General features: G+C 41.1%; 2 protein-coding genes across 2 annotated transcripts in view; one reads left to right on the top strand and one right to left on the bottom strand.

Moving 5' to 3' along the window:
- NPC1 (NPC intracellular cholesterol transporter 1) overlaps positions 1-3,501 on the top strand; it is a 27,623-nt gene extending 24,122 nt beyond the window's left edge. Inside the window, exons 23-25 of the mRNA XM_048289617.1 lie at positions 603-716; positions 1,486-1,648; positions 2,882-3,501. Of these exons, the coding sequence (XP_048145574.1) occupies positions 603-716; positions 1,486-1,648; positions 2,882-2,964 (360 nt within the window). The 3' untranslated portion in view covers positions 2,965-3,501. The remainder of the gene's footprint in view (positions 1-602; positions 717-1,485; positions 1,649-2,881) is intronic.
- On the bottom strand, positions 3,417-20,859 carry RMC1 (regulator of MON1-CCZ1). Its single transcript, XM_048289618.1, has 20 exons — positions 20,452-20,859; positions 17,793-17,869; positions 16,381-16,465; positions 15,939-15,995; positions 14,762-14,848; positions 13,003-13,143; positions 11,317-11,420; positions 10,774-10,863; positions 10,022-10,127; positions 8,635-8,746; positions 7,592-7,636; positions 7,121-7,174; positions 6,689-6,817; positions 6,228-6,334; positions 5,419-5,538; positions 5,143-5,220; positions 4,884-4,988; positions 4,730-4,798; positions 4,357-4,582; positions 3,417-3,594 (listed from the first exon to the last, which is right to left on the bottom strand). Exons 1-20 carry the CDS (start codon positions 20,677-20,679, stop codon positions 3,515-3,517), a joined length of 2,100 nt encoding a protein of 699 aa, XP_048145575.1. The 5' UTR covers positions 20,680-20,859; the 3' UTR covers positions 3,417-3,514.

Raw genomic sequence — 20,859 nt, 5'->3', positions numbered from 1 at the left:
CAGAATTAGCTCCAGCAAGCAGCTATTGGTTGCTCTGGCTTACTGTGTTCTCTAGAGGTTTGTGGCCGGTCTGAGGGTTAGTGTAAACTGCTGGCCCATGTTAGAGTTAGATGTATGGTCAAGCATGCATCTACTAGGTAAGGCCAAGATTAGCTAAGTGTTCAGTTAGTGTTGTAAATGACTGATCAGCTAAATTGTTATGGTATCAAATCAGGATGTACATTCAGTGTTATCCTAAAGCAGTGTTATTGCACCTGATAGTTGTAAACTGATCCTAGTGTTCAATGTTCACTGCAATGCACTGCATCAAAGCCAGCTTGCTTCAACATCAGGAAACTTTTGACCTCTGAAACAATGTCATGTTCTGCTTCCTGTTTGCTTGTCTGTTAGCAGTGATTGGTGGTAAAACACCACACAGTGCCTGCAACAGCCTCTGGGAAGCAACTAACACTAAGCTTGTAACTTCCCATGGTACTTTACCCTGAGGACTGATCACAGCTGATAGGAATCTTTCTAGCCCATCCCGAATTCTGAAGAGAGACCTTGCCATCAAAGTGCTCCTTTAACTGGTGTTTTCATGCGTGTTTCTTTTCACTCTCCAGAGCTGTGGTATTGCTGTGGAATTCTGCAGTCATGTGACAAGAGCATTCACTGTTAGTACCAAGGGCAGTCGAGTAGAGCGTGCAGAAGAAGCTCTGTCTCACATGGGCAGCTCAGTGAGTATCTGCTGGGTGGGGAGGGAAAAATGAGTAGCCAAGTAACAGCTTTACTATTTTAAGAAATATTATAGATGATAGTCTTAAGACATAAAGATGGCCTTGCCTTTTCTTTTTGGAATGCTTAAAGCTCTTAAGGTCAACCCAGGCTTCTACTAGTAATAGGGATGATGAAGACTCATTTTTAATCTCATGTTACTACTACCTAATAGTAGAGAAGAGCTAAATGCTTTAGCTGACCTAGTAGTTTGGATAAACCTCAAATTGTCCCATTAAAGTTCAAGTGTTTCTCTTCCAGATAGTCAGAGGTGACTAGGAAAGGTTGTTGTGAATATGGGATGCAGTTGGAGCTTGTAGAAAACAAGCAGGGCGGGCTCAGTGTTTAGGCAGTACTGATCTTAAACTAAATATGGGGTTGGAATGGACAGTTCTTGTGATATGTGTACTGCAGCCACATACAGAATTTCACTGGAACACAAGTTAATTTAAGTAATGGTTTTCATCTGTATCTGGCTCAAGCAAAAATTAATTAGGTGGCTGCAGAGATCAAAGTGGATTTTTAATCATACTGAGCCTGTCCTGTGGGACCAAAAAGATGAACTCTTCTCCTGAGTACATCTTGATTTGGTTCTAGACTGGCAGGGCAGGAGGAATACTACATATAGGAGCTTTAGATTACACAGAAATGTTACCAAATGCTACATACTTGAAGGGAATGGATTACCTAAAGCTCTGTTTACCACTTAAAACACTTTTTTTTTATTGCCAGGTTTTCAGTGGTATCACACTGACCAAATTTGGAGGAATTGTAGTATTGGCTTTTTCCAAATCTCAAATCTTCAAGATATTCTACTTCAGGATGTATCTAGCTATGGTTGTGCTGGGAGCAACACATGGACTGATATTTCTTCCAGTTCTCCTTAGTTACATAGGTAAGATGTGACAGTCTGTTCTATACCACACTTCAAACAAAAATTGCTGTCTGTGGACTTTCCATGCCATGGAAAGGACTGCAGAGATGAAAAGCAGCACTTAAATGTGCCCCTCTCATCCAAGGTGCCTGTCTTTTGGAAAGCAGAGGCTGACTGGTGGCACTGTAAGCTCACTGTGGTGGGCTTGCTGAACTGAAGCAAGCATAGCCTGGCCAACGTGGCTGCACTTTGCTGTGCTTTGTGAAGGTGGCTGCTGGGCCCCTGTGGCCCCCAGAGAGCAGCATGATTTGCATGTTTCAACCTGGGGACAGGATGGAGGGTGGAAGTAACAAACCTCTCGTGGGACACTGTTCCTGCAAATGCAGGAACAATCTTGCCTTGCTGTGGGGTATGCCCAGCCACTGCCCTGGAGGGATGTCTGCTGAGATAAGGAGATTGCTCAATCTCCCAGCAGGACTCCCTGGAAAGGCAACTACTTCTTGGGTCATGGCGAGGAAAGGCAGACCAACAATCCTTTGGGAGACACTATGCAGATCGTTCTGTAACCCATGGGTCTGTCCCAGACCCTCTGTAATCCATTGGTCCCTTGCTGATCCCCTGTGTTCCTATAAAAGCAAGATCAATGGGCCCCTGTGGCTCAGAGAGGGTTCTTGTCCCTGGCTCTCCCCTTCGCCGGAGGGGACCCACAATAAAGCTCCTTCCGTGTGGAACCAGCCACACAGGCCTTCTCGTCTCTCTCTCTGGTCTGGCTTGGCCTGGAGGCAGCCCTGCAGAGCTGAGCTGGAATCACGAGCTGATATCACTAAAGAGCTGACAGCTTCTGCAAGGGCCCCTCTGCCAGCAGCTGAGAGGAAGACACCGGACCCCGGGAAGGCGACTCCTTTCGGGACCATCTCCCCGGACCGGTCACCTCTTCCTGGGTCACAGCCTCGGACCCCATCACCAGCTGTAATACCTTGCAGTGAGGATGGTCCAAGCACTGTCCTCTTGAATTTGGCAATGCACATGTATAGTCCTTAAAGGTAGACTTAACCCCATTAAGTAAGGCTCAGTTTAAGACTGGTGGGGATTCATCTATCACTGCCCTTGTTGCTGCTGAGAGTTATTAACAGCTGAGCAGAAGCACATTTCTGAATGTTAAGCTGGCCCTAGACACGAAGATCATGCATGCTTCCTGATGACTGATCAGCTGTAATGTGGAGCCTTTGGATAACTTTGTTCTCTCTCACTCAGGCCCATCAGTAAATAAAGCTAAATCTCGTGCTGCACAAGAGAGGACCAGAGGTACAGAACGGGAGAGACTCCTCTACTTCTAGTTTTTAACAGTGTTCAGTGGACTCCTTGAACTGTGGCTTAGGCCCAGCTCTTAAGAACTGAAGCGCAGCGACGTTCTATGACTATCACACTGTAACCACCACAGACTTGACTCCTGCACAGATTCAACTAGAAGATACCAGCTGCAGCTTTGGACATAGCTTTAAACTCAGGAAATGCTAAGTGTGGCTCAAGTAGCAGTATTACTAGATGTGTTAATAATATTACTAAAACACTTCTGTTTTCAAGAGGTTGCATCTTTTTTCTCCAGAAACCTAAACCAGCTGTAGTGAGAGTTGAATAGCATTTTGTCAATGAAATTGAGGTGATGTGTATGAGAATGGACTGCTAAACTACTGACACTAATTTTAAATGCAGGTCAATGCAATTTTTGTCTCTATTTTTAGGGGGAAGCCATCACAAGTTGTAATATTTTTAGTACTATTTGCCAAAATGTCTTGTATATACTTTATTATAAAATAGCAATTTTGTAGTCCAAAAATCTACTTAAATGCAATAAATTAAGTTTATACATTTCAGTGGAAGAGTCTTTCAGAATGTTGTGGGTTTCATGAGAGCTTGTTCTCCAAAAACTTGTTTGAAGAAGGTGACATGTTCTTCACAGTGCTCACCTTAGGGGGACAAAATAAAAGTTAATGTTCACTTTACAACTCAGAAACCAAGAGCCAAGATTGTGTAGTTTCACTTACCTTAATTTATTAGTACTAACTCTTATCTTTAACATGTTTGAGTACAGGAGTTGAACAAATAGAAAGCACTGGAATACTGAGGTATTTCCAGTTCTGTGACTCATTCTTGAGGTGAAGCAGATGTTTGATCTAGTTTCTGTATCTAGTTCATGTGTCTAACCAGCAGATTCACAGCCATGAGAGCCCTTTACTGTCAAGATACAAGAGCTTGGGGTGGGATTCTGTGCCAACAGCATGTCTGGTGATTGCAAACATGTTGCTGGTGCAAAAGTTTGGCTTGGCTTTTAAAGGAAGAAGAACTGTAGCATAAAACAGGGCTTGAATTTTTTGTAATTAGTGGAAATAGACAACTGAACTCAAAGGTTTCCCAACCTGGTTGCTGACTTCAGGAGAAAGCACTAATTGGAGATAATGGCTCTGCTAAGCTATGCAGTGAGAGCAGCTGCAAGTCAAAAAGGTTCATCTGCGAGTTTATGTTTAGCTCAGCCTCTTTACTCCTGGGTGCAGCAGACAAAGGAGTAAGACAAGTTAATGTGGAACTGTGCTTAAAGGTAGGTACAAAACATAGGCTAAAAAGTACCATGAGTTTTATCTTCTAATATAGGCTCAACTGGATTGGAAATGAAACAAGTCTTAGTTGTGTTTGTACAACTGAGTATCTTGGTCAACCTGCTTATTGCTTACCTGGTGTGAAGCTGGGGTTTCCTCGTAACCGCTGGTTTCTTTGCTCAAAGAATCGGAATATGGTGTAGAAAAGCATCTCATCCTCTGCTTGTTTCGCTGCATCGAGGAATTTGCGGGCTGAAATGCTGTCGTGTCCTCCAATACCCCTGATGAATCTCAAGGCAGCCAAAACTTGGTGTTTGGACAACAGAACTTCCACTATTTCATCATTTGCTGTGGAAAGCCTCTGTGAAGTCAATCACAGCTGTAAGACAATGCTTCCAATGCATGCAAATGACTGATGCTAGTTAGTCACCTCAAGCCTGGTCAGGGAAGCTGTTTGACCAGTCTAACCCACATCTGGCATGGAGTTACTAGAGTGAGAAGTGCTTACTTTTAACATGTCCAGCGAGAGCTGATGTGCAGGAGGGTAAATGCTTTCCAGGGAAAGTAAGAGACAAGCCTAGGGCAAAAGTAGAAATAACCTTAAAATTCTGAAGACTTCTCACCTCTCTCACTAGCTTATTGGAGCTACTTGTCTTACATACCAAAGGCTTTGAGTCACTGAGCACATGGTACTGCAGAAACTGATGGAGCATGTAGAACAAGTTGTGTTGAACAAGGGTTTTGATAACCAGCTCATACAAGTAGTGCTGTGAATGTAGGAAGAAGACAATGAAAGGTATGTCTCTATACATGTTTTTATAATCTAGAAGTCAGTGTTGTATAGGACTTGCACATGTGACCAAGACTAGACTTGCCCCATTCACAGAATGGGGCAATGTAGTTAGCACATAAGTGATTTACCTGAACTGCAATCTGGAACTGGTTGAGAGAGCGAATGTATTCCATCAAGACAGCTATAGTGAACTTATGGGGTGCTTCCTGGACAAGGAAGAAAGTGTTAGTGGGAACTTGCATAGCTTTTCTGTTAATAACCCCATAAGAATGGGCATCAAAATATCCTAATCCTAACAAAGCTTCCTGCAGCCAATTTCAAGCAGTCAACTTAAGTTGGCTGTTCTGATACTGCTACCAAATTAGCCCTTTAAATTATTTAATTAGCCCTTAAAATTAACTTACCTTCTTTTCTGTAAAAACAGATAAAACATGTGTGTACATATCAGACTGGTCAATAACTGCTTGAGTGCGGACAGGACGTTTCAGGAGTGGATTACTTCTACTCAGGCCTGTTTCTACCACCTAGGAGAAAACAAAGTCTTTTAGAAAGAAAACTGTAGTGTTGTAGTACAGTTCCAAGTCAGTCACACTTGTACAGACTGTTTTCTGTTCCAAACATAACTATAAATATGTTTTGTTAACAAGGAAATTCATATCTGTGGTCACATTATATAAGATGCATCTTGTTCAGCAGGGCTTTCATATTAAATTTAGAACTGCTCTTTAAAGTTATATAAATAGAGCTGCTATTATATACCTCAAAGCCAGGAGATGAATCAAGCTAACTACACTGCCACAGGCCCTCAGGCTTCCAAGAGTTTTGAGTATGTGACTGTACTCTGAGCTAGTACTCAAATTGGGTATTTTAACAGAAGTAAGTGCGAGGTATCAGGACTGCCTATGTTACGCCACGATACAGTGTGCAGTGAAATCAGTGCTTTGGAAACCAAGGTAGTAGTTACTGATTCACAGTTGCTTTTTCAGCTTCTACCTTCTCTCTGCTTTCAAGCACTGGGGTATATTAACTCACAAGTGTTAAGTGAGGATCACTTTGCACAGTAGACTTTTACTGGGAGCCTGAGGCAGTCAGGACCTTTTGAGGTAAGCCTAAATTTCCTAAGTAGAAAGGAGCATGCCTGCACCTTCATGCCACCTGAGAAGCAAACAGAATTGTCCTGTCTCTGTAAGCCACTCTAGCTAACATGGTTTACCATAGTATAGCTTTGCTCAGCTTCCAAGTACTTCTTGTATTCATGATTCAGTTTGTCAAAAACAGTTGCAATCACAGATAGTGATCCTCTTTCTGGCTCACTGAGCACTGAAAAGATAAAAAGAAAAGAAGAGCTGTGAGGAGAAGTAACCAGGGGCTTGAATGTTGCCTTTTTCAAAAGGTGATCTCTATTCTGTACTTAATTTTAAACTTTTATGCAACACTTTCAATCATGTCAGGTATATTTGAATTGAATGGTGGGGGCAAGGGGGGAAAGTTAATTTTTTCATGCTGTTAAATTCCTTTAGAATAGTGACTGAGGGTAGTTGGGGCAAATGACATCCCACAGGACCAAGGTCACTTCAGGGGTGATCTCAAACCTAAAACTAGCTTAGCTAACTTGGGTGAGTATGAATAAGCAGTTTTGTACTTTCAAGATACAGACAACACACTTGAACTTACTTTGAGAGCATACAGACAGGATAACCATTTTGCATTCTTTTCTCTGGAGAAGGAAATCCATTAGTTTTCCTTTATCTAGCAAGAGGTTAACTACAGGTTCAAGTTTCACCTGAAGACTCCAGAGGTAACCTTGATTTGAAGGAGTAAACAAAGTGAATTGCCTTGTACAGTATAGCCTAGACATACAATTTTTCCACGCTTAAATGAACACAAATCTAGATTATTTGCCTTTCTAAGCCTGTATTTTAGAGCAGCATTACCCTTGAAAAGTTGTAGAGATAGCATCATCCTCAGTTATCACTACCAAGAGTGATCAACTCAGCAGATGTACCTAATAAGCCACTTAAGTTTTAAGCTGCTTTGTGCACTGAAAGTGCACACCCTAGCCCCCCTGATAATGAATACTGTAGAGTCCAAGAGCTCACCACTTACCTTCACTTGCACTGATGATAATATCAGGTTGAAAGACAATCCAAGAAGAAGAATCTAAATGTTAAAGTTTTAACATCCATATTAACATTGATTCTAAACTGTTTCTCCTGAATTCACATTACTGTAGAGAAGCAGATCCCATTAACATACTTTCATTTACTGTCACTTTTACTTCTGAGGTTTTGAACCATCTTCTTGGAATGATGCCTTCAATCTTAAAATGTACTTATTCAATAATTTCATACATGTGTCTCAAATAATCAGGAAATGTGGTATTATACTAGACTTCAGTGTTTACAACTCTGTGAAAGCATTATGAGGCTATTATGAAGCATATTATTTTGTCTTGAAGTACATGTGCATAATTGGCTAAAACTGCTCTGTTAAGGAGCCAAGGTAGCAAATGCTTCCTTCTTCCCTGCTTGATACTTAGAATGAAGTTTTTACTTTTTGAGAGGATTTAAAGGATACAGAGTTTACATGGAACAGGAGCCTGACTTGTCACAGAAGCTGGGCCTGCAGAAAAAATAACATCTGGTGAAGAGCAGTAGTACTCTGGCAGCTCTCCTATACTGAAAAGGCAACTATGGATCTTAACACTGTAGCATGCAGTCAAAAAGAGAGACCCATTTGTGTAGCCAGATCTACAAAGAAAATCTGACACTGAGAAGGCAAACAAATCCTTCAAAACATGACTCTCTTGTTTTTCAGCCAAGTGAAATAATGCATGCATAAATATTCCAGCTCTAGTACTGTAATTCTAAATACACAGACTCCATTTGCTGTGTTTAAATGTATACTCTCTAAAAGGAGCAGTGGTTTGTACATTCTGATCCTAACTTTTGTTTAATACAGGTCTCCACCTGCAGATTTATCATACTTGCTCTCAGATGTTAAAGAGCTTTTAATATGCAATCTTTTTGTATAGAAGCACCTTTTTCTTCTACAAAGAGAACCTTGCTGCTTTATCACCTGCTACTGAAACTGTGCTCAGACTATTTCTAGTTACTCCCAGCTTGAGGGTCACACTTCTAGGGCTGGAGAACAGAAATCCAAGAAGAATCTAACCATTTAAGTCCTAATACTGATTGTAGCATTACTTCTAAACAGGTCCCAAACTTGATTCTGAGCTTGTGTTGTCTTTCAGCCTCTAAATTCCTAAGTCATGTAATCCTGACTTAAGCCAGAAAAGCATGAAGTGCTTTTGAGCACCCACAAGTTTTGAGAGTCATGGCCAAGAAACTCCCCAAACCCAACAATTTTCAAGCAAAGTAAAAGCAGAGTACTATAAGAAGCACGCACCTCTAACAGCAACTCTTCTGTAGCTGGCGCACAGTTGGAACACCAACTTATGCTCAATTGCTTCTTACCTTCTTCCTTCCTCACCCTCTCAAATATGTATAACTCAAGTGTTAGTAGGCAGCCTCCTAAAACCTGAAGCACTCCTGTATGTGAGCTGTTACATTTAAGTACTCTTGCTAAGTGTTAGGTTATTCATTATATAGTGGTTCTACCTGCTACAGGTATTTGATAGGGTTGTATTGATCGAGGTGGAAGTACAAACTGATGGATGGTTGTGGAGCCATCAAATTCTCCTTTTAGCTTGATGTCAAATATAACTGAAGTCTGCAATTAAAAAGACGAAATTAGTATTCACAAATGTGAATCACCACCCCTTTACATGCATTCAGTCTGCCTTTCACATTTCCATCTTGTATTCTCTGTTAGAATCATAGAATAGTTGGGGTTGGAAGGGATGGACTGGGGGTGATGACATCTTTCACTTATCAGGTTCCTCAAGGCCCCACCCAACCCGGCCTTGAACGCTTTTGGTGATGGGGTATCCTGTTACAGGGTCTCACCACCCTCAGGGTAAAAATTGCTTCCCTGCATCCCATCTAAATCTATCCCCCTTTGGTCTAAAACCATTGCCCCTGGAACTGTCATTACAGGCCCTGGTAAAAAGACACCTGACTTTGACACTGCTTAGTCATGGATGCACCATTTTCCTCCCAGTTTCCAGTATCTTCCTATGATATTCTCATACTTCTACCATTCAGTCTTGTTCAACTCAAGTCACTAACACTTCTACCCAGTATGGACCACCATGGAAAGCAACTTTGCTTTCAGTGCCAGTGAAACTTCAGTTACTGGTGTCTCCCAAAGCCAAAGTGAGTAATGTTTTCTGGGTTTCTATAGTCATGTTTATACCTTGACCAAAACGCTGGGGAGAAAGTGCTCTGGGTTAAATGCTAATGAGTAGAATTAACATGAAATATAAATGAAACATCAATTAACCCTCCTAAGGAGGTAACATGCCCCAGTTCTTGAAGTTGTCCAAGAGAACACAATACAAGAAGTCCAAGCCTTTTCCCAAGTTAAGAGCAAAGTACCACTTCAGCTTAACCACTGACCAAGCCTTGCTACTGGGGCTACAGACAAAGAAGGTTTACCTATGGTAAGACAAGAAGGCTTGTTTCATACAAGTTTTTACAGATCCAGGCATTCAAACTAAAGGAGCCTAAGTCTGTGTCATAGAAACACTATCATTCAAATATGAGAAGTTTCCCAGGATTAATAATTTAGTATCCAATTTAATTCTACCTCTTTGTATAATGCCTTAAAAGCCTACACAGTGCAGCAGCAAAGCATCAGAAGAAACTGACAAGAAGCAAGAACAGTGTAAGAAGAAAGCAGGCATTACCAACAACCCTGATTGTATGTTAGCCCATCAAGATAAAAGGATAAATTTGAATCTCTTACAGTGTTATGGTTTTGTTCCTGCAAATACTCTGGCTTTTGGCAAAGCTAAGAATATAGAAATGTAATTTCTAGAGTGTTACTAAAACCTGCCTGGAACTTCTCAAAGTTACGGCACAACATAATATAAATAAACCAGACCTCAGTATCCTGATGATGTACTACCACCAAGTTATCCACTACATTCAGTGCAAACTTCCCAGTTCTGTTCAGCTTTAAAATATGTGTCTTCTTACAGGAGCCCTCTCTATGGAAACAAAGAGAAATGAGAACTGGTCAACAAGCCTGTTTAGACTATAAAAGACGTGTTTTCGTCCTGGTTTTGCTGGGACCCAGTTTATTTTCTTCCTAGGAGCTGGTACAGTGCTGTATTTTGGATTTAGTTTGAGAAAAACATTGATAAGACACTGATGTTTTAGCTGTTGTGAACAGAGCTTACTCTACATCAAGGACTTCTTTGTTTCCCATGTTCTGCCAGCAAGCAGGTGTGCAAGGAGCTGGGAGGGAGCAGGGCCAGGACAGCAGACCTGAACTGGCCAAAGGGATATTCCATACCTTAGGACATCATGCTGAGTAAATAAACGGGGGGAAGTGGGCCAGGAGGCACAGATCAGTGCTTGGGACAGGCTGGGCAGTGAGCAACTGTTATTGTGTCACTTGCTTTTCATGGGTTTTATTCCCTCCTCCACCCCCTTTTCATTACTACTAATAGTTTTTACTCCATTTCACTTATTAAACTGTTCTTATCTCAACCCAAGAGTTTTACCTTTTGGTGCCCCTGCCACCAGGGGTTTGGGGGAGCAGCTGGTGGTACTTAGTTGCCAGCTGGGATTAAACCATAACACCCTGACACAAATGGGAACTGCCACTACTGTTCTTCATTCTCCTCTTACCTGGGTAAGTGATAGAGCACTACTTCTGCTCCTGTACTGTTGGAAGTCCTTGAGTGATGCCTCAAATAGAGAACATAAAGCTGCCCGTATCTAACAAGACAACAGGATTAAAGCATTATTTTCAATTAAAAGCTCTACCAATCTCTTAGAGCCATGCATTTTATCCTAAAAGAAGAGATGAGATTACCTACGTCAGGTGATAATTTAATTAAAAGTGAAAAGACATCACAATGCATGACCTATACCCATGCAAGTTAAGCATCTGTGAACGATTCCTCTATCAAAATATCAACTAAAAAATGAAACATTCTCTAAACTTCTGTGGTAATCGGGAACAATTTCACGTAAGATTTCTCCATTTCCTTCCCCTCCCCACCTTGCCCCAAGAGGGTTGTTTAGATGCTTTGTTCAAGGCAGTAACTGAAGTGCAATAGTGCTGCTAAAACAAGAAACAAGTGCAACCATCGTATTGTTTTTGTCTTCTCCCAGAATTCCCGAACTGTCCCACCTTCCCAAGAAAGACCTGATGAGTGAGATACGTACATTGTAGCCATAGCAATATCTCTTTCAGAAAGGCTGAGCTTGGATGACTTGGGTGCTGCAGGTAACTCAATTTCAAATTTTGATAGCTTTGACATGGTCCCACTCTGTTAAACAGCAAAACAAGAACTGTCACGGCCTGAACCAGACGGGGCCGAGCCGCGTTTCCCCGAACGCTGTATCACCAGCGCCCCCACCAGGCGAAGGGCGGCCATAGTCCAAAAGAAAGGGTTTGCGCTTTCTTTACCAAAAAAAACCCCCAAGTGATTTTTAACACACTTCCGTAACTTCAGAAGCTTTACCGTCTTGATTTTATAACTCCAGCTACAAAAATGTTTCTATTTTAATTAAGTCAAGACAAATTTGTATGCAAATCCCATGTACAACTGGTCTGGAGATATCAAAAGTGCAGTTCTCTTAACTTACATTCCCTCTTCCAGAAAAGTATATGCTCCTACTCTTAAATAACTGCTTCCTGGGAAGCAGAAAATATCACTACCTCCTACCATTCATCGTCTCCTTACAGCATACCCCTTCTCCTACCCAAGGCTTCCTCTCTCCTCTTCCTCTTTTCTATGGAATTTATATTTAAGCAAGTTTTCAGAGTTTCCCAAGTTTCTACTGAAATTCACTTCCCATTCTTACTGATTCATTCTTGAGTGTGAAGTGTGAATACTACAGAACTATTTCCTTTGCTAGATCTCTATTTTCAAATATTATTTTAGTACAGGACCTTTCTCAGGAGATCTTTAAATATTACCTTCTGAACACAAGATAAAAATTGTTTAGCTTCAAGCTGCAACTTGACATAAATTGTGAAGAAGGGGGAACCATAACCTAAGATGTTCAAAAGAAAACTGGGAGCGGCTAGTAGGTTCCTCCCAGACACCTAAGGGAACATCAATTCAGGATGCAGTACAGACCCTACACAAGATTAACACAAACCATGTGAATAAGCTGCCTTTTAATCTCTTTACCCTTAAACTGCCACAGAAATCTTCCTAATCCATTCATAGGAGCAAGACAAATGCTGTAGTTCCTTTCCTCATTTTTAAAATCACCTGACTGCATCATTAACTTAAAACAGATTCTAGTTCTCACAACACACTTTTTCCAAGATAAAATGAAAAATATTTTCCCAGTAACACAGTAAGTGTTGCCCACAGGGAAGAAGACCAAAAGAAATAACTACTGTAGACAAAGCTCTCTCTCGGCTTGGGACAACAGTTGTTTCTTAAGTGCTATCTTTTTTCTTTATCTCTTTTCCATCCAGTCATATTTGGAAGGTTATAATTATAATCACAAGTGAAAGGCCCTTACTTTTTATTTTTCATACTACAGAGAGCAAATGTTCATATTAAAAGTAAATCATAAATACCTATTAAAGTGAAAAAAATTCTCTTTAAAGACATCTAAGTTGTAAAATATTTTAGTCACCAATTTTTTCTTTCCTTTCTCAAGGTCAACTGTCCAGCTTTGTCTGGACACACCACTTTTCAAAGAGCATGTAAGAAAGGGTGAATTACCTAATTTAAGCCATCACCTAGGAAATACCTTATAGATTTGCTTATTGTCATACAAGGATGTGAACACATACACTCTTGGAAGAAATTCAAGCAACAGAATATTTGGATGAAGAAGCAGTTTAAAAAAAAATTAAAATGAAAAGTTTGGAACACACCCCTTTACCTTGAAATAGAACGGCTGCAGGACATTGCCAAGGACAGTGGTTGAAAGGAGGATAACAGAGCTCTCTGGACAATACATGTACCAATTGACATTAATACTCTGATTCTTCAGAAGCTTTAAACTTCGTTTCTCTGGCAATACCTGGAAACACAGAATATTAGCATTATGTTACCACCAGTATTCCAACAGCATAAATGGTAATGCACAGGAGCAAGGAATGTTAATGAGAAACAGTTAAGCGTAAAGACATTTACCATGCTAGAATTAAACATCAGAAACCTGGCAATTATGGCTTAGGCCCCACTTTACTGTAGCTAAGGAAATAAAGCACATCAAATCCTAATGAGCTCAAAGGTGCTGTGTTTTCCCACTCATCCAGACCTGAGTATACATTCTGTGCACAATGGAGAAAACACCTAGCTTGAAACTGATGCCTTAAGAGGCCTCCTAGACACAGAGACTGGACAGGAGTAAAAGAATAAAATAGGTATTTATTTGAAAGGCCTTCAAAGTAGCCCCTGGGGCCAGAGGCTATTGCCAAGATGGACCCCAAGATGGATGACAGGTCATGAGTTCTTCACACCTTTATAGGTTTGGTTCATTTGTATATCAGGGTTAATTCTCCAATTAAAGCTTCAGTTCAATGATGTAATTCCCCTCAGCTTGCCCCCCCCTTAGAGGCTCTTTGGATTATACTCTTTGGGCCTAGGATGGTCTGGGTGACCTTGGAGAGCAGGCCAGGAGAGGCTTTGTTATGTCTACCTAGCACAAGTGTACAGAAATTAGCAAGCTACAAGAAACCTCAGAGTTACACTCTAAGCAGTACAGAATCAGGAAAATATAGAAGTTAAAACCTAGGCATCAAAACAACTAGTGAAGTTTTATCAAAAAGTTCTTCCTACAATATTCTTACTGCATTCACAGCTTCCTTAATCTTTTGTAGAACTAAGTATATAAACTAATTCTCTTCATTTTAAGGGCATAAATATCCTCTCCTTAAAAAGACACTTACTTGATTTGGTCCTTTTACCTGCATGTTTGACATTCATAATCCTTTCAGGTGCTAAATATATATTTTCCCCTTTGATCAGCAGGAAATAATGCTGCTTTTTCAGTTACTTTCTTTAGTATTAGTTATTAGTAATTCTTAGAAACATTGTGTCTTGGCTCCAGGACTGAAATTATTGCAAAGTGCCCAACTTTTTTTTTTTTTTTTTTGAAGTGTTTAAATATCCCTCATCATGAATGTCAGAATTGGTTATTTATTCATTAGACATCTTTAAAAACATATGCAAAGGTAATTACACGGAGGAACTCAATGAGGTCAACATAGAAGAAACTCTTCTGCAAATTGCAGCTATTCTAGCTAGTCAATTATTTGTTCTTTGCCACCTTTTAAGCATTTACACATCTTCCCCAATGCTGATTTGTTTTGCATGAAGTGGTATTTCACATTAGATTTAAATATTCATTTCCATACAAGCCAAGAGCATCTCTTAATCTAAGAGTTCTCAAGACTTAGTTGAGTACTCCTTTATACAAGGTTTTAAAACCTGTAAATGATAAATTTGCTCTGCCCTAAAAATGTATTCTTCTCAAAAAAATTTAAAAATTGTAGTCTGAAAACAAAATGGCAGAAGTTTTTTTTTTAACCAGTACACTTTCTCAATTACAGAGACAAGAAAAAAATTCAAATATGCTGTTACAAATTTACATTTTCAAGTCTCTAAGCATGTCCTATGGGAGTTATTTGTATTACCTGGTAGAATTCAATTCCTTGATCTGTGATGAAGACAATTTCTGTCGAACTCGTCCAGCAGAATCCTAGAATATTGGCATTCTTTGTCTTTTAACAAACAAGCAAACAAACACTCTTTTACTTGGAAAAATTAACTATTCAGATAAGCTAATACTACTAAATGAAGAACACGAGACCAAAGGCAGTTTAGGTATCCAATCTCTGGAGTTAATACTTTTGGCCAACCAGACACCCAGCATGCATCAGTTGCTTTTATAAAGCATTCCCAAACTACATATGAACACAACTACTGTATAACCCGGATTTTTGGCAGCATGTAAGATTTACAAGTTTATTACACGATCAAATTTTATTTTCACCCTAGAGGAAACTAAGTTCCTCAGCTTCAAACTCTACTGCCAATTCAACCAGTTCCTGACATGAAAAGCAGGAAGATATGTTTAGAGAAACTAAAAACGAAGTGGAAAACTTTGCCATGACTTCACTCAGAATCTACTACTATTACACTCAGAAGTTTCATTACCATAAAGATTTTTCTAGAACGGTTTACTTAAACTCATAGTCCTAAATAATGAAGCAGACAGTGCTTCAGCTTTAAAGACTACAGGGATAAAGGGATCTGTGCAAATCAGACATATAAAAATTTACTTTAGCATTCTATTACCCACAAATGTAATTTGTTTTAGTTAAAAGTTGGAAAACACCAAACAATGACAATGGTACTTGTTTCTGGTAAAATAATCATCAAAACATTAGAAAGATTGTTTAAAAATACCAAACATAGTACAAAAACTAGTAATAGCTTACTATTACTGCTTAGTGACATTAGGATAAAACATCCACATTAACATATCTGGCACTAATATAATCACTGTCCACTGCTTCTGTATCATCAGCACTTTGTCTCTTCTCCTTACCAAACCTTGACATTTGTTGCCTTCACAGCATTTCTGCTTCCTCTAGGAAACAATTACATTCACAAGACTGGGAAGGTTTTCATGGTGTTGTTAATACTTGTTTGTTCACCTCAGTTTAGGTAGACAGTAGTGACTACATATCTCATTTCCTTTAGTGTTTTGAAAGGTACCTCAGTTAGTTCTCTTGTAGCGTAGAGGTCACCAGCCTAATTAACTTTAGATTTTCACTTAAGCATATAAGCTTGGGACATTTAACTCACCTTACATTCCTGTGTATATTCTAGCTGAGGGCTATCTGGAATAAAATTCAAAAAATCCTGCAAAAACACCCATTAAGTGTATTAGCAATTATGAAGCACAGACAAAATACTTACATAGATACAAAAGAAAAGATATTAGTTTATCAGATTGTTTTGGATGAGATAGATATAGATACAGATATATGAAAAACTTGGCTTATATTCCACTCCACCCTTGCCAGAGAATTCTTTACAGAAGTTGGCTCCCCCTTACACTTTTCCTTAAATGATGACACTAGCAAGAAAACAATGCTGCCTGTCCAGCCTCTCAGGATGATGGAGGAATTTTCACTAGAGTGTTTTTAGCCAACAGACTTTTTGAACATTTGTCTCAGAGACTTCTACTCTGGAAGTAGATGATTTCCAGCTCCAATTCCCTAGCTGCAGGGTGTAGGTTTCTTACCACACTCTTCAAAGTTCTCTGCACAGCCAGGATCTTGTTCCCCAAGGAAAATTTGATACACTTCACTTCTCCTTTGTCCTCCATCCTGTACAGAAAGAAACACAAGTTATGGAAATACTATCTAAAATAGTTTCTTAAAGAATATACCCTCAAAAAAGACAATGAAAGAGGAAAAAAAGTGCACTGCAAATGCTTCTGAATACAGATTATTACTCTTGCCTGCCAGTAATGTATTCAAAACCCAGACTGAAAGAATATGGTAGCTCACTCTTCAGAAGTCCTGAACACATCAATTACAGAATCATGGCTAAGGTCACACAAATTAGCACCTGAAATCACTGCAAATGCTCAGTTCTGTTGGCCTGTGATGTGGAACTGGAAAACTTGTGGGACTATCCAAACCTGCATTTTCAGTTCTGTCCCAGTGAGTCTGGAGTTCTGTGACACTCACCAACATCCTGCAACCTGCTCTGTTACTTCCAGAACTCCTGCTAGCTGACACAAGCCTCCTTGCTCTCCCATTAGGACACAGCCTCTGGAAGAACTTTGGATGTTAAAGGGAGAGTGAGGCTGTTTTCACACCATTAAAATCAATAAAAATGTATTCTTACCAAACAAGCATCAGCACAATTGGCACAAATAAGGTATATAGCTCCTCCAGCATATGTTATTAAGTCAAGCCAAAGAGAGTGAGACAGCCAAGTACGAAAATAGTGGAACATCATGAATTTTAGTAAGCATTTTCAGCTCCTTCAGGATTGACAAGTGTAATCAAACAAAAAAGTAAAATAAACCCAGCAACTTTCAAGACAGGCCCTACGCAATACCCACGAGATCACAGTAAACACATCTTGATTATAAATTGCTTCATCCATACCTGGATTGATGTGGCGTAAAAGAATACTTCCTTACACAGCAGAGTGCAAAGAGCCATCACTCTTAACAGAGACATATGTAAAAATAGTTTACTGTAGTCAAATTCTACAAAAAATGTTTCCACAAGAAACGGAAGACACAGAAGAAGCCAATTTAGATTAAACAAGGAACAGAAGGTGAGAAACCTACATCTAGGTTTGGACATTGTGCTTGAATCACAGGCATAACCTGCTGAACTGTATCCTTGGCTAAGTCATTGCTGCTTTAGGAATCACTCTCTCATATGTATAGCATGTTTTAATAAAAGACTGTTGTTGAAAAAAAAACGAGCTACAGCCTAATTACTTCTTCCCCTCAGAAGACTATAGGGAGGGAAAAGCATAATCCCTTAATTGCAAGATTATATCTAAGAACAAATCAAAATATGATCAGAAAGAACTACTTTAAAGTTTTATACCTGAATTACAGTAGACCAGGACTAAGTACCACATAATTTTAAGATTGCGTGATTCTATCCCAAGATAAAGGGGCCTTACCTGAAGGAAATAGGATTTCTATCTTCCAAACCTTTAACAACAACTCCTGTAGCTCCACCAGATCGAACAGCAAAAACCTACAAAAAAAGTTTTGAACATATTTTTAACTCTTTCAAAGTCATAACCTTCACGTGCTGCCTCTTCTATAAGCCACATCTTTAATTTTTTCTACAAGACACAATTTTTGTTCTTCTGCAGATCCGCCAGTTCACAGAGATAATCTGGAATTCCAAGTTTACTTAGAGTTGTCAGATTGCATGGTACTGCAAGAGTCTTGTAGGCATGTTCTGAACTACTGAGCAAGTTAAATCAGTAAAAATCTGATATAAGCCTTTATCTTGGTTTTATTTCTTTTATATTTATATTTTTCTAAGTCAGGTACTAGTAAAAGTATCTGAGACATCAGGGCATTGTTTAAAACAAAAATAAGCTCATCTTGGGGATTGGAAAGAGATGTAACTCAATGACCCAGGAGCTTAATTGTGTCAGAACACGTTATTAAATAGGAATAGTTTAACAGTAACCTGCTGACTTGCATGTACCTAAGGAGTTTCAGCCAACATGCCCTAGCAACTGAGAATTCCTTCAGCACAACTTCAAATATATGTGTAGAAAACCTGCTACAGATATGACATGTATTGAGCTGGAATAAGATAACATTAAAAAAAAAAAGAAAAGTCATGCTGTTACAACCTTTACCTAGCTTAGAAGAAGAAAGGCAGAAAAATGCCTTATTGGTACTTGTTGTATGTGCAGCAGCACTAGGCACACAGATCAGGTCTCAGGGTAACAGGGACATTGTTCTGTACTATCAGCCATGCTGCCAGTCTGCTATGCTCAGGCAGGAAATACAGGTGTCAAGACTATAAATTGCAAGCAAATCCACAGCCTTATTAGAATGACAAATACTTAGTTTAACTACTTTTGGTTTTAAGTAGATAGAAAATGAAGGCAACACTTAATCTCTGCAAGATGAGAAGATTGCATGGGCAGGTCTCTCACATGGGAAACTGTCATTGAAACGCTGGTTACACATGATTCAGAGACACAATGGAAATCAAACTATTTAAGCTTAACAAGAAAACACAGACAAATAAATCTACATGGGAAAATATGAATCCTTCAAGTGAGCTCTCAACAACCAGTTTCTATGTAGTTATATCACACCCACACTATGATACAGTATCTCCCAACAGGGTATTTCAACTAGCCCACAAAATGTAAGACAATGGATTATAAGAAGAAATAAATGGAAAGTGGCCCAGTGGACTTGGAGGTGCTGGTTGACAGCAGCTGAACGTGAGCCAGCGTGTGCCCAGGTGGCCAAGAAACCAACGGCACCCTGGCCTGGATCAGCCATAGCGGCCAGCAGGACCAGGGCAGTGATTGTCCCCCTGTACTCGGCACTGGTGAGGCCACACCTCGAGTGCTGTGTCCAGTTCAGGGCTCCTCAGTTCAGGAAGGACATTGAGGTGCTGGAGCATGTCCAGGGAAGGGCAACGGAGCTGGGGAAGGGTCTGGAGTACAAGTCCTATAAGGAGTGGCTAAGGGGGCTGGGGATGTTTAGCCTGGAGAAAAGGAGGCTCGAGAGAGACCTTATCACTCTCTACAACTCCCTGAAAGGAGGGTGTAGCCAGCTGGGGGTTCCCCCCTTCTCCCCAGAGACAGAGCCAGAGGACATGGCCTTAAGCTGCACCAGGGGAGGTTTAGGTTGGACATTAGGAAGAATGCCTTCCCTGAAAAGGTGATTAGACAGTGCAATGGACTGCCCAGGGGGGTGGTGGAGTCACCATGCCTGGAGGTGGTGTTTAAGGGAAGATGTGGCACTCAGTGGTATGGTCCAGTTGGCAAGGTACTGTTCAGTCAAAGGTTGGACTCCATGATCTCAGAGACCTTTTCCAAACTAAATGATTCTGTCATCATTCTGAACAGAGTGCAACAGCAAGAAACACACCCCAGAAATACTGCTCCCTCTCCAAACATGTCCACACATGGGGCAATCAATCCATGACAGCTTTATGGGGAAGAAAGCTTGAAGGTTCCAATTCCATGAATGCTGAGGTCAAAGAACGGTTACAGGAATTAGACAGTGAAATGTATCCACATTGATAAAGCCTCATGACAGGCTGTAGACCTTTTAGCTATACCGAGCTGAACTCTCAGGAGTCCATACAGGTATTAAGGAGAATATGCTTAAAAGCACTAAAGCCAAGAAATGACCGCCTAAGTCTGTGCCACAAGGAACGCTGTAATTATTCATTTTTTAATGAATACATTGAATTACAGGAATTGAAAGGGGTGTGAAAAAAATCAGGGTAATTAAGCTAAGAGCAAAGTGACAAAGTTTGTCAGTCATGTGGGGACACTTGGAACAGAAAGGAAAAGTGCTGACTCCGATGAATTCCAGAAAGACCTTACGGCAGTAAGGCAGGTGAAATCCAACCTAATAAATTGGTGAAGGGAAAAAAAGCAAACTACCGCCTCTAGCACGGTGACAGGTCCTGAGCCAGCACCCGGCGGGAAGGGGAACAACCGGGCTCATGCCCGGCAGTCGAGGGAGGGGACGGGAGGAAACCAGAGCCGGGCAGGGAACCAAAGCCAAGCAGGCGAGCAGCAGCGGGCTGGGCTGAGCCCCCAGGCCCGGATCCGCGGCCCCCACCTGCTTGTTGGCCTCGTCGAAGAACACGCAGTTCACGGGGTTCGCCTTCTCGAAGTGCACGGGCCGCGCGCACAGCGCCAGGTAGCAGCCGCCGCCCCTCGCTCGCCCCTCGCCTTCTCCCGCTGCCGCTGCTGCTGCTCCTGCTCCTCCCGCCGCCGCTGCCGCCGGCGCTCCCGGCGCCTCGTCCTCGCCCGGCCCCGGCGCCTCACGGCTCATGGCGGCGGCCATTGCCGACCCCCGCTCCCGGGCGGCTGCTTCCTGTTTACACTCCCCTCGCGCGTGACGCGCTGCTTCCGCCTTAAAGGCGCCGCGGCCCGGGGGAGGGACGCGGATCCCCGCTGGAAAGGGCCGCTGGCGGGTGCCGGGACGCGGATCCCCGCTGGAAAGGGCCGCTGGCGGGTGCCGGGA

Source organism: Corvus hawaiiensis, chromosome 30 (genome assembly GCF_020740725.1).
Source record: "Corvus hawaiiensis isolate bCorHaw1 chromosome 30, bCorHaw1.pri.cur, whole genome shotgun sequence".
NCBI lineage: Eukaryota > Metazoa > Chordata > Aves > Passeriformes > Corvidae > Corvus > Corvus hawaiiensis.
This window is presented reverse-complemented; position numbering and strand designations above follow the sequence as displayed.

Excerpts from the sequence above, each read along its gene's own strand:
- RMC1 (XM_048289618.1), bottom strand. The coding sequence starts at position 20,679 with ATGGCCGCCGCCATGAGCCGTGAGGCGCCGGGGCCGGGCGAGGACGAG. Across the intron at positions 10,864-11,316 it reads GATATTGCTATGGCTACAAT|ATACGGGCAGCTTTATGTTC; the intron begins GTACGTATCTCA and ends TTGTCTTGTTAG. Across the intron at positions 6,335-6,688 it reads CCTGTCTGTATGCTCTCAAA|TGCTCAGTGAGCCAGAAAGA; the intron begins GTAAGTTCAAGT and ends TTATCTTTTCAG.